The 13,834-nt window shown below is 42.7% G+C and overlaps 1 protein-coding gene across 1 annotated transcript in view; it reads right to left on the minus strand.

Annotated features, from left to right (window-relative positions):
- Positions 1 to 13,834, minus strand: part of SEMA5A (semaphorin 5A) — a 441,285-nt gene that overhangs the window by 110,394 nt on the left and 317,057 nt on the right. The window contains exon 11 of the mRNA XM_045847790.1: positions 10,279 to 10,483. Coding sequence (XP_045703746.1) covers positions 10,279 to 10,483 — 205 coding nt within the window. The remainder of the gene's footprint in view (positions 1 to 10,278; positions 10,484 to 13,834) is intronic.

Raw genomic sequence — 13,834 nt, forward strand, 5'->3', positions numbered from 1 at the left:
TTCAAATATGAGCAGCATCTCCTCTCTTGCATTTTTTTTTTATACAAAAGTAACCATCAGGCTGTACTGTACATCCGGGGAACCTACACTTACATTCGTTACAATGGATGTTACCACACTGACCCCCAGAGTGAAATATACAAGGATAAAAATCTCTTTAAGGCATATGAGTACTCTGTATGAAATGGAGTACTTCACAAGTATTAGCAATAATTGTAAAATGTTTTTAATGTACTTGCCACAAAGAAATAGATGAGAATGGAGAACTTAAGATCTACAAGTACAATTCCTTTAGAGTAGCACTTGTAGATCCATCATCAAATTACCAAACAAGTGGATCATCTCCTAACTGAACTATCCACAATAAAAATATCTGCTAAAACTTCTTAAGCATGTTCCTGAGTTGTGGGCTCCCACAGTGGCACTCACCATCAGACTTGCCTTAAGGAGTTTTCCTGTGGAAAATGATTTGAACGTCCCTCCACAGAAGTGGAGATTCAGATTTCACACAAGAAAACCTGGGGCACTATGTGGATGTCACTGAAATCTCTTCGGAGCTATTGTGTCGTCATCGCACAAGAAGAGCCCACCAGGTGGGTTTTTGTACAAGCAGGACAGCAGGTCCGGAGAAAGAGACTACAGTGCTCAGACTCAAGAAACTGCCTTGGTACCTATTGGAGTTAGATCAAATGTGCGCATCAAGCAAGAGTGACATGAAAGGACAAGGTAAAGAGAAACAGGTTCTATTTCTTTTGTCCGGAGATGACGCAGCTTTACTGCCTGGGGTAACTTTCCATGAACACTGATCATGTGAAACATGAAAGAGAAAGTAGAAAGACTGAAGGTAATTCTAAAACAAACAAAAAACGCAGGGAGAGAAAAACTGTAAATGAGCAACTCCCTAAAAAAAAGGAAGAAATCACAGCATATTAAAAGTGAATTGGTATATTTACTGATTCATAGCATAAAATTTCATAATATTATTTTGTGGTTGGGCAACCAGGAATAAGCTACTAAAATTATTCAGAAAACATAGTTAAATACAAAACACATTAAAATCCAAGAAGTCACATTCCTCTACTTGGTAAAACAAAATAATTAGTTGTGCTTATGTCATTTTAAGTAGTTTGGCATATATTAAATTGTTCTCAACAGTAAGATTTTTATTCTAATCGGGCCTGACATAAACTAATACTAAAGAGCTAATTTTGTTTATTGAGTTCGGGACACTGAGAAATGTCAGGGGGACAGCAGGAAAAAAAAACACACTTTAAATCTGTCTGCAAGACCAGGTGCAGAGTGGAAAAGTACACCCACAGAATTAGCAGCATTGGGCAGAATCCCGCATTCTGGATGGCTTAGAGAAATAGCAACTGACTACCTCACAGTTCTGGAGGTTAGAGGGTGGCCAGGCCATGCGCCCCCGAGACCCTGGGTAGAACTTCTCGCAGATTAAAACTTCAACCTAACTTTTGCAGGGTAGGGGACACTGTGTAATCCACATTGCAATTATTCACTGAATTACATTATCCTTAAACTCAAAATGCTTTAAATATTATCAAGTAAGCATTCAGACCACATAACGTTCGCTATCAGCCCATGGGAACACCTTGTATAAACAGGCGCATAGAGAACAAGTCTGAATTAGGTTTGGATGTTCAACGTCCACTGAGAAGGACAGAATTTGGAGTGACCGTAAACAATATTTCCAGCATAGTATTTTCACAATGTAATGCTTGCTTGGGACACTTATGTAGCTGCAAATGGATTATAAATATTGAGGGAGATAAATGTTAGTAATGGCAACAGTAAATGTATCACTTCGTTTTGGTGCCCCAAAAGGATCTCCTAGGGCTTCTCAAGTCTTAACTACGTACTCCAAGGGCATGCTGAGGTCCGCCCCTCACTCAGCAGTCTCTTCCACTCTTCAGAAAGGGAGCCAAACGGCCCCTTTTTATTTGGTTTTTCTACCTACTGATTATGGAAGCATTACTGATTTCTGGGTTTTAGCAATGATTAATAGCAAGAAGAATGCTATTATGCATCTGGAAGGGGAGAATGGGAGGGTAGGATGGAGCCATCGGTCATATTTTCTCCATGGTACTCCTGACACAGGGAAGTGGAAGACAAAAGGCATGAGCTCAGGGCCTCCTCCTGCATCAGTGAGGCACCTCCTTGCTCTCTCCTCGGGTTATGATGCCCCTGACCCCTTGAGACCCCCAGAACCTCCTCTACTTGTGGACCCCTTCTCTTGTCCATCAGCCTTCCTTCTCAGGGAGATTCACACCAGTAGTTGTGAACTTTATAAAAGCTGGGTCCATGGTTCCTACTCTCTACCGAAAGTGCTCAAGGTGGATATTCCAAAAACCTAAAGTCCTTGGACGTGAATTCCAGTCTTTACCTCACACCTTTTGAAACTCATTAAACACAACAGAGTTCAGAAATGAGTTCTCAACACAGAAACCCTAGCCTCACCCACTCCTTCTTCCGGCTTTATGTTTTCCCCAGCCCACATTCAATGTCGCTTTAGTTTGTTGTTTGTTTGCATCTCTCTCTGAAACACGAGCTTCCTGAGGGCAGGGAGTCTGCCTGCTGTGTTCACTGCTGAATCCTCTCCTGGAAATCTCATACCAAAATTTCAGTTTCTCCCTTCTCGGCATTACTCAACCCCCCCAAACCAAAAATGATCAGGAGTCCTTCTTGACCTTACCCATTCCCTCACCCTACATACCTCCACAGCCCTTACTGAGCCTGCCAGTTCCTCTCCATGGGAATGCCCAAGAACAGTATTGCTCAAAATTTCATTAGCACTATGGCAAGGAAACTTTCCACACTTTTTTTTCTGGAATTGTCCTACCACCCATGAAATTTTAGTACTAAAGCATGTATATTTGGCGGTGTCATGCACGGATACCTATATTTGATACACAAAAAATATAGAACTCCCTTGAGAACTCATTTTTGCCTGGTAAAGGCAGTACCCTAAGATGAGCACGCATGCCTTAGTCTACACCACGTCCTGTCTGCCAGCCACACCTGCCACATACATCCCCTCCTGGACTTCATTCATGACCGAAATAGCCTGCACCACAGGCAGGCTAGACTTCAGTACATAATCACAATGCAAAGACATGTCACTACAATGCCTATTTATTTTTATAGTTGGCAAATCTTGCAGCAAAACCACACTGAGGATGTGGAAAGAAACTTTAACTCAATTTTTACTGTTTCTACCTTTGTGCTACCCTCTAATTCCTTCTCCAAGAATAAGGGACAGAAATCTTTAAAAACATTAGCCAAAGAACATACATGCATGACCCATGGACATGGACAATGGTGTAGAGATTGCCTGAGTCGGGAGGATATGGGTGGACATGGACAAATGAGGAAAAACTCATTTGGGAACAGCTGTAACAGCATCTATAATAAAACAGAATGAAAAGTAAAGATGTTTATCAGTTCATGTTACTTCCTTGATTTACAAATTTTTCAGTTTTATCATTTTACTTGATTAAAATCTGAGTTTCTTAACATGAATTATAGAGTATATATCATCTACCTTGCCATGGTTTGCAGCCATGCAACTCTACAGGGCTGAGTCATTCCCCCCCATTGCAATAGACGAGAGAGCAGAGCGGGAAGAAAGGCTCATGAGCTAACACATTTAGCGGCACAATCCCAGGGCTGGGTGAGTGACAAAGAAAGGGAGCAGGAAAGATGGGAAGTAAATCCATGTGAGGTGTCACCATGGGGTCACTTCTTTATGTCAAGCCACAACTGGACATCTGCTTGGTTACATGGGAAAGCTTGCCTCGAGCAGCCCATTGGTGGAAAAAGAGAAAGAAAACCCATTAGTTAGTTTCTTCCCATATTCCCCCTCTCACTGGATGAAGCTCACCTCACCGGAAATGAATTCCCCTGTCCTTCTGTGTTGCATCTCCCAGCCCCTTTAGCATCTGCTAAGAAGCCACATCCCACACAGCGGGGTGTGTTTGACAGAAGACCAGAAGTGACAGGAGGGGACTGGCCAACAACTGGCTGACATCAGTTGGAAGAATTTCCAAGTCCCACTGAGGAATCTATCAGCCACAGTGGCAGCTGAGATGGGGCAAACGGCTGAGGGTCCAGGATAACACAAGCCCAACGGAGTCTGGGGAGGTGCTCAGACGGGCAACCCACAGACACGCTCTCTGTGTCTGCACGCACTGTGCTCCACCAGCCTCCCAGCCCTTCCCGCCCATCATGTTCTACAGACACCCGGGTTTTTCTTCAGCTGAAATTACAGTGAATTCCCAGCTCCCACCCATCCTTTTTCCATCACTTTTCTCTGAGGTTTTTCTTCTTTGGGCGGAAATGTTTAAGCTTTCTGTTTTTGAAGGAAAGATTAGTCTAAAATAATACTCTTGAGTCACATTTCCCTTTCCTCCAATTCATATATGTGTGTGTGCATGTATATGTAAAACTACATATATATATAGTATTTAGTACATATGGTGTGTATATATATATATAGTGTTATAAAGCTATATATACAGAAATCTAGTATTTAGTGTTCCAATTTTTTTTTCCTCTTTGTTCTCAAAGCTTCTCTATCATTTATTTGGATGAATCTAGCCAGTAATTAGCCTTGTTTTGTGTTTGTAAAAGAGATCCCCAGATCTATTTCCTGAGATTTTCATTGTGAGGGATATCTGCTTGTTTTCTTTATTTCTGGTTGAGTATAATGTTCTTAATTCACATTGCTTTTCTCATAATATTTTAGACTATGCTTCACAGATTTATGCCTCTAAATAATATTCAGGAACCATCTAACTATTTCTCAATTGCGGGCATTTTTCCCCTGAATGCCTAAATAAGTCTTTCTCTTCTGAATGCCTAAATAATCCTTTCTTTATCCTTGGAATTTAAAAACTTAACCTGGCTACACCTAGTGCCCATTTATTATGAGTCAGTATTGTTCAAATGTGTTGTGCTTCAAAATTTGCAGATTCACGTCTTCCATGATTTCAGGGAAATCACTGCTGGTACCATTGTCTGTCCCTGCGCAGTCTACCGACTTCTATCACAGATAATGTATGACTGTTGGTTTTAGCCTGGTACAGTTTCGTCATTCTGAATTAGCTTGCTGCATCTGAAACCATTTGCTTTCCAATCAAGTCACAGCTCTTCTACCAACTAATTAGCAAATCATACCAGCAGCTACTGAAACGAAGAGTCAACATGCTGTTAGGTTCACGTGGCTCACGGATTTGTGTGTCTATCATGGTGAAGTCAGTGTCTAACTGGAGAGAGCAGCACCGTGCATCCATTAGAGAGCGGCCAGGTTCTAGGTCAAGAATATCATTATTTCATCTCGAACAGCACTACTTGAGTATGGTCCAGAAGTGCCCAGTGTGATGTTCACCTGGGAGCCTCTTATAAGTAGCAACTCTGCTCTGAACAAGAATCTCATGGGGCTGGGCTCGGGAACCATTATGACCACATGTCCTACCTGGAACAGGTGAGTTATCCATGCTCAAGTTGAACAAACACTGGTCTAAAGTAGTGTGCTCTAAGAATAATAAGGGTTTGAATTAGGGGAATAAATAGTTATAGACAAATAAAATAAGTGGTTAGCACAGGTGACAGAGGGCTCGAATTACAGGATGTGGTGCTTGAACAAGAGTGAGACAGACTACCGGGGAAGCATCAGAGTTGTGCAAAAAAGACACAAATTCAATTATAGGCACAGCAGGAATTGAGGCAAAGTGAAAATAAAAGTATTATATTTCATCTTAAAAGAAATCCTTAAACCTAACGATATGTCTAGGAGGCAACATGAAATTAGAAGAAGCTTAGCAATGGGCAAAGCCAGAGCAACAAACACAGAAGGGGCAGGCAGACACGTGGGGCCAGCAAAGGAACATCACAGAGGCAGCAGAAGTGGCGAAGAGACGGTGTCCTGCAAACCAAGGAAGGAGAAGTTCCCCAGAAAGTGTGAATGGTCGACGCCACTGTAATTCTGTCTTTGCAAAGAGGAACTGAGCAGCTATTTGGGTGTAAGATTCGGTCACTTAGAGAACCCCAGCCATAAATATTCTAAAGGGGTTACCATTTGTCATTTTGCCTCCTAGCCTGAGAAGACCTTCAAATAAGTAACATAAAATGTCAGTGCAGATAACGACCCAGACAACGTGCTTAGCCCCGGCTGGATTTCCCATAAGAGAGGCAGGAGCAGCAAGCAAGCAGACCCAGAATATGTCTGGGAAAAGGTGTTTGACACGGCAGTGGGTAGGGGGTGGAGGGCAGGGAAATCCATTCAAGCTGCGGGAAGTGCCAGGAACTGCACTGTTAACAGAAAGGTCTATTTCATGTTGAGTTCAGATAATACTGACTAACAGAACAAACCAACTTTCAAATGGCCATTGACAGGTTTCCTCCCATCTGTGTTTATTTAAATAAAATTGATACAGGAAAAAATCAACTTATCACCAAACCTGAATTCCCAAACCAAAATGATAAGCCGACTTTATTATCAAGTTAGGAAGTCCTCTCGAGTGACATTCACTGTTGTCAATGCCACACTTGTGGCCTGTCAGCTGAGTACGTATCAGTCCCTGGATAAGCAAGACACGGGCAGGTGGACTGCAAGGACCCCGGCCTCATGAGTTCCTTTTCAGCTTAAATATCAAAGAAGATGATTATGCAGTGGCCAAAGTCTGTAATAGGCTCTTGGAAACTGAGACTTTAAGTGAAACGACACAACAAAACCAATTTTACCCTAAAGTAACTGATATAAACAAACGTTAAGTTGTTGTGGCATATTTCTGGTCACAGAAACATCACTAAACTGCTAAATAGAGACCCAAACATTTCTAATATTAAACATTCAAATAAATGTGAGGTATGCATACATTAATGAAAGATTAATTAAAATAAATAAAATAATTCTTTTCTAACTTGCTGATTCTAGTTCAGGGTCACACGTGGCTGAAGCCTGTCCCTGAAGCTCAGGGTGCAGGAGGGACCCACCCTGCATGACAGCCTTCCGTCACAGGGCCGCGCACACACACCCACACTCACTCTCACTGGGACAGCTGAGAAGAGCCCGTTCCCCTCACGCCTAGGTCCTCGGGATGCGGGAGGAAACCGGAGCATCTAGAGAAAACCCACGCGTACCTGGGTGGAGCGTACCACCTCCACACGGTCAGTTGCCCTGCCTGGGAATCGTGTTTTTTTTCTCCCTCATCAACATCATACTGAACAGAGTTGAACCAAATGACATTATTCCAGGACCTGCTCAGTACTTGGGGTGCTTTAACTTTACAGGTGTAAGATATAAATAAAAGCACGTAATAATCAGATTTTGTAATATTTAAAATTAAAATCTCTAACCTTTATAAACCCCTGGTGTAGCTCTTGGCAGATTTAGTTGAAACAGACTGGAATTTTCAGATATTCTTCTAAATAATCCATTTATATTTTTCAATACATTGGAAATAAAGAAGAAATTTATATGCTGAATCACTGGAAATTAGATCCTTTAAAACTAAATTGCACCATCAATCAAAACTTGCTAAAGAAGAACTCCCCTTCTGAGGTACTAATCAGTGTCATCAGAGATAATGAGAAGATCCAGAACTTGGCTGAGACATGGCATGTGTAATGTATCAAGGTCCTGAAAATAGAATCACCAAGCTAGTCTAAGCGAGTGTAAATACCATCTGCGTATTTAGCCACCAATGGATCTCTTGCAGTGTCTGCCCCGAGTCCCGGCCTGGGGTTTGGAGCAGGACTCTCTTTAGGACACATCCATCCATCCATGGCTGTTCCCCTGCTGGGAGGGACCTTCACCCACTGCAAACGTCTCTTCCCCTTGAAGGTAACAAGCACACTGACTAGCGAGACACGGAAACTGCAGAAAGAGTCTATGCATGGAATCTTCCCCTCTAGCCCAAACTGTGACTTGAGTCAGCAGCATCTTCATATATATATACCATGATTCAATTTAGAAATAGGCAGTAGAATAAAACAGCAAAAAATAAGGTCTATAAAACAAAAAAGTAAGTCTCCAGCCCTGGCCGATGTGGCTCAGTTGGTCGGGCGTTGTCCTATGAACGGAAAGGGTCACTGGGTCCATTCCCAGTTGGGGCACCTGCCTAGGCTGCATGCTTGGTTCCCCAGGGCACGAATGGAAGGCAACCAATTGTTCTTTCTCCCTCTCACATCGATGTTTCTTGCCCTCTCTTCTTCTCTCTTCCCCTCCCCACAAAATCAAAAATAAAATTTTTTTAAAAAGTGAATCTCTGTAAGACATCTTTGCTGAATGGCACATGGTATGTTTTTACAGAATCACAACTACAAACCTGGAGGCAGCATCAGACAGCCTGGCAGAGCAAATCTACAGTAGCCTGAGCTAATGCCCTGGCTATACAGTGGTAGGAACAGATAATTCCAAACAGACTTGGGCAAGCAAGCTTCTTGAAGGTTGTCCTGTTTAAAACCCATGAATGCTGATGATAATTTCACCTCAGATGTATAATTTTTCTAAGTTGGCCTATTATGATTTGATTTAGATTCTATTCAAACACACCACTTATAATAAAAGTCCTGATACTGGGGTGGACAAGAGTAGGTTTACAGTTGTTTATATGGAAAAATGTATAATATAAGAATAAATAATAATGCAAAAATAAACTGTGTTTTGTGAATTCACAACTATAAGCCTACTTTTGCCCACCCCTGTATTTCATTCCTGTGGGCATGTTTTAAATAGTGGTGGAGCAAGTTGATCAGTGCTATAGACTAAACGTGTGTGTCCTCCCAAAATTCATGTTGAAGCTCTAGTCTTCAAAGCAATGCTATTTGGAAGAAGGGCTTCTGAGAGGTAATTAGGCCATGAGGGTGGGGCCCTTATGAATAGGATTAGTGCCCTTACAAGAAGAAAGATGAAAGAAGTGATCTCTGTTTCCACCATGAGAGGACACAACAAGAAGATGGTCATCTATGAACCAGGAAGAGGGCTCTTAGCAGGAAACTAATTGGCTGGCACCTTGATCTTGGACTTCCCACCATCAGAACTGTGAGAAGTAGATTTTCTGTTGTTTTATCCATGCCATCTATGGTATTTTGTTACGGCAGATTGAATGAAACATTTGCTAGGATAGTGCCATTGGAACTTATCAGAAGCTCACAGTGGAAGCAAACATCACCGGCTAATAGCCTTGGCTGTGAAATAGGTCACAATTCTCAGGCCGAGGCCTCAGGACACTGCGCTGACTCGCCCAGGCCTGCTCAAGACCACTCCCTTGCCCGTTTTCTACCCCCTTTCCAGGTCTTGCTAAAGAACTAACAGCATCCTAGAATTCCATACTCTGTGGCATCCATCTGAACATTTATGAAGAAAAACTAGAAAAACCTTTGGAAATGCCCAGTCCATTAATTCCACAGTCTACCATGTGCCAAGCATCTGGAGGGGCAACAAAGATAAAAATGGCAAAAAAAGAGATATGGCTTCTTCATACACTCTAGTGAGCAAGACAGACACTGTCTTGGGATGGCAACTGTATGTTTTCTCTTAAAACAACAACCTCTTAAAACCTAAGGCCCTACATCAATCTTCCCCCGGGCTTCCCTGAACAGCTTCTGGAAGTCTCACTCATAGTACCTGTTTCCATCTAACTTCCCCCATGCTCCTTCCCCCTTCTCCCCCCAGTCCTCCCCCAGACTGATCTTCAGAGAACGAGTGGTCTCCTTTGGGGACCTGATGGTCCCCTCCCTGCTCTGACTTTATCTGATCACATGGTAACACAGTTTGTAGAGATCACTCCTGAATCTGGCACCTGTAAGGCCAGCTCTTCCTTCTCAGTCAGTTCTCAAGTGAAATGTCACCTCCTGGGAGAAGCCAATCCCCCACCAGCCAACTACAGGAGCCTCCCTGGAGGAGCTCTCACCACCCATCGCTGTACTCACACCCACTGTGTAAATTTGACATCACCTCTTTCTTGCTGTTCTTAGTAGCTGGCTTGTTACCTGCTGTCCCCATGAGGATAGAAACTTCTGGGATAATATTTCATTCAGCCATGTCTTCTAACAAATTCCATAGTCTTACATTATCCAAATTTAAACTTGCCACAAAAAAAAAACTTATTTTATGGGAAGTTAAGGAGCAGCACTTAAGAACTCAGACATTGTTTTTCTAATTAGTATTATGACCAATGGTAGTGAAAGAAGAGGAAAATTAAGATTTCTCAAAAGAAGCCCAGAAGACAAGGAAAGACGATATGGGAGAGCTCCTACCTGTGGCCAAGTAGATGGTGTGGATGAGGGCGTCCCTGCCCTGCACCAGGTCGACGGCCACGTGGGAAAAGCGGCTATTGTCCTCCATGAAGGAGGGCACTGGGGTCACTGGCTGCACCACTTCATGCATCAGTATGAACTTCTGAGCATCCTGCAGGTTCCGTTCTGTCAGGTTCACGTACATCCCCTGGTCCACCGTGCCACACTGCAAGGGAAAACAGGCCATTGCTGGAACCAGCCACCTGGGCACCCACTGACCCTGGCCACCCACCCAGAGGCTGACTTAGAAGCTGAATAACTGAACTGTGCAAATATGCCCTCTTCTCCATGGTCCCCGAAGTCCCCACCCTAGTGTCTCTCTCATTTTGGAGTTGAATTTCTATTTGAGGAGTTTCTCAACTTCATCATAAGTGGATGATCAGAAGTTAAAGCAAATAAATGAAGTGGAAGTCGGTGCTAACTTTAATTTGAACAGCACATGCATAAAATTTCCACATCGCCTGCTGAGTCACTTGGGAGCCCTCCAACTAAATGCATACTCTTTTATCTGCCTGACAATTCAAATACCCACATTGAAAATGCAACAATCAAATACATAATACAGACTTATTATTTTTTTTTTAATTGGAGCACTGGATCTATAAGCAAGATATGGAATCCATGGAGATAGAATTAGGTCATTTTAATCTGAAAATTATATAACATTATTCTGATATCTTTCATATGGGCTATAAGAACACTGTGATGGCCTTATTATTTTATGCTCATATCCAAGCTGGACAAAACAAAAAGTTTGTTTAGAGTCTAGGAAGATGAGAAACAACATGGTGAATTTGCAAAAAAAAACGGGGGTGGGATAGAGATAAAAGAAGTAAGGGAGGATGATGAGGAGAGAGAAAAGTATGGAGGAGGACAGGAAAGCAAGAAAGGGAGGGAAGAAAAAGGGAAGAAAGAGCTTTTCAGATTGAGGAATTATATGAAGATGAATCTGGGACATACTGGGGAAAAATCGGCCCAGAAATTCCTGAGAATTAAATTCATAGCTGTGCTGTGAAGGGGCTGGGAGGCAGCATACGGGATGCACCTTGGCAAGGATGAGATAGAAAGTGGGGTAGGAAAGAAAGCAAAGCTTTTCTGGGACAGAGCACAGAATCAGGAAATTACCACCGACCTTCCTCATTTCTCTCATAAACTTTATTTTATTTATTTTTTGACATTCTTTTTTTAAATAGTTTTATTCTAATTATTGTTCAAGTACAATTTTCTATCTTTTACTCCCATCCCAGCCCACCCAACCACCAGCCCTCCCCACCTCCCTCCCATTTCCACCCTCCTCTAGTTTTTGTCCATGTGTCCTTTATACTTGTTCCTGTATACCCTTCCCCTTTTCCCTTGAAATTCCCCTGAAATTCCCTCCTCTCTCCCCTCTGAACTCATAAACTTTAAATCCTGGTACCAATAAAGGCCAATCCTCGGCAGAAGTTCATGTAAGTCGGTCAGATGGAAACATACCATCTGAAACTTCCATTCATAACATGCCATTTCTAATACTCGGCTTTATAATAGGTTAGAGGTGAAAGTGTAAGATGGAAACTGCCTCATTTAAAACAGATGTTATTTGTGCAGCACTGGATAAAATACCCTACATGCCATAAAATGATAGGCTGATTGTAGCATTAGAGAATCTTGGAATGAAATAGATTTTGAGCATGGCCCAATGTTTCATTTAAAGCCACATCCTTGCAGGGGCACCTCAGGTGCCAGGCAATGGGACCACATGCAGTCAGGTGAAGGACTCAGCTTGGCTACCCAGGAGCCATGTGGTCTCAGGTGAGGCATTGCTTCTCAGCTTCTGCACCTGCCTGTGAAGTGACTAGGAAAACTGCTCACTTCCCAGAGCTCTGTCAGACCCACTGAGATAACCAGTGGAGAGCATTTGTAAATTAATTACAAGTGCTTGTAAACGCCAAGACACGAGACAATGTGCCTGGCACAGTAAATAAATGGTCAGTGCACTCATCTTGTAGCAGAACAGCAATTCTATGGTTCATTGAGCTGCAGTGGCCAGAGGGAAATGAATGAATAAGTAAAGAAAGGAATCAATGGGTGAATACACCAGCAGTTGCTATTGAGCCAGGGGGTCAGGCACTAGGCAATTTTACATAATTATCGCCTGTAGTCTTAACACTTGGAGGACAGGAACATTCCTGTTAGCCAACATGGTAAAAAATGAAAGACAGCTTTACTGGACTTGGTCTGAAGTCCATGCAGATGAGCTCTAGTTCTGAGAACAACTTTATGTCTGATGTTTGTTCCTCCTTAAATCAATAGCAGTAGTTAAGGTACAGGTAGCAATTAGTCACCTGCCTTCTGGGTGAGCTTTTGCACACAGGCTTTTGTTTTGCATGCACAGTGATTTTTAAAAGTTGGCATCATAGAAATTGGAGGAGCGTAGCAGAACCAATGACCGCCCCTCGCTGTTTTACTCCCGGACCCCCTATCTCATTTAAGTCATAGAGTTTCAATATTGTCGTTTATAGTAAGAAAAATACATTTGGTCTTCTTCCTGTTTCTGGCACAAGATCCTAAAACCCTAGGAATTTCCCAAGTGGTGACTGGGATAAATATGTCTCTTGTTATGTTGATGAGGTGACTCTAGGACAGCATCTAAGGATGTGGTCTGGTTGCCAGAGGAAAGAACCCTGTGATTAGAAGGCTGAACCTTTCAGTCCTACCCTCCCCTCTTGGGAGGGAAGAGGAGCTGGAGGTTGATTTCAATCACCAATGGTCAAAGAGTTATCAATTAAACCTATGTAATGACACCTCCATAAAATCCCCAAAAGATCAGAATCGAAAGCTTTGGGGTTGTTGAACAAGCGTAAGTGCTGGGAGAGGGACGTGCTTGGAGAGGGTCGGGCAGCTCTGCAGCCTCTCCCCACGCCTTGCCCCATGCATCTCTTCACCTGACTGTTCCTGAGTTCCATCCTTTTATAATCAGCCAGCAATTTAGTAAGATGTCTGAGTTCCGTGAGCCACTCTAGCAAATCAGTAGAAAGCAAGGAGAGGGTTGTTGAAGCCTCCTATCTATGGAGTATTGGTCAGATGCAAGGTTGACAACCAGGACCTGAGACTGGCATCCAAAGTGGGGATGGAAGGGTTTACCTGTGAGATCTGCTGCTATTTCTGGGTACATCGTGTCAGAACTGAGCTGAATTGTAGGACACCCAGAAGGTGTTGGAGAATTGCCTGGAGGCATGAGAAAAACTCCCACACACGGCAGCTGAGTGACAAAATCGTTATTCAAAAACTGGTTTTGAACTACACTCTACAATGTCTTGGTTTCTTTTTGCAGCCTATAATGAATATCTCACCCAAGGAGTCTTTTCCAATTATTTTGAAAGCTATTTAAATTTATAGCACATATTTATTGGATCATAAGTAACCCATGAGTTCTCCAGTGGGCTGCAAATTCTCTAGTTGTGCCTTACAGACTGGGCCCCTCCAGTGTCTGTGTGACACCCCGGGCACTGTGCGCAAACGGAAAACAATAAAAATA

This window comes from Phyllostomus hastatus, unplaced genomic scaffold, assembly GCF_019186645.2.
Source record: "Phyllostomus hastatus isolate PE091 unplaced genomic scaffold, TTU_PhHast_1.1 phas_contig_58, whole genome shotgun sequence".
NCBI lineage: Eukaryota > Metazoa > Chordata > Mammalia > Chiroptera > Phyllostomidae > Phyllostomus > Phyllostomus hastatus.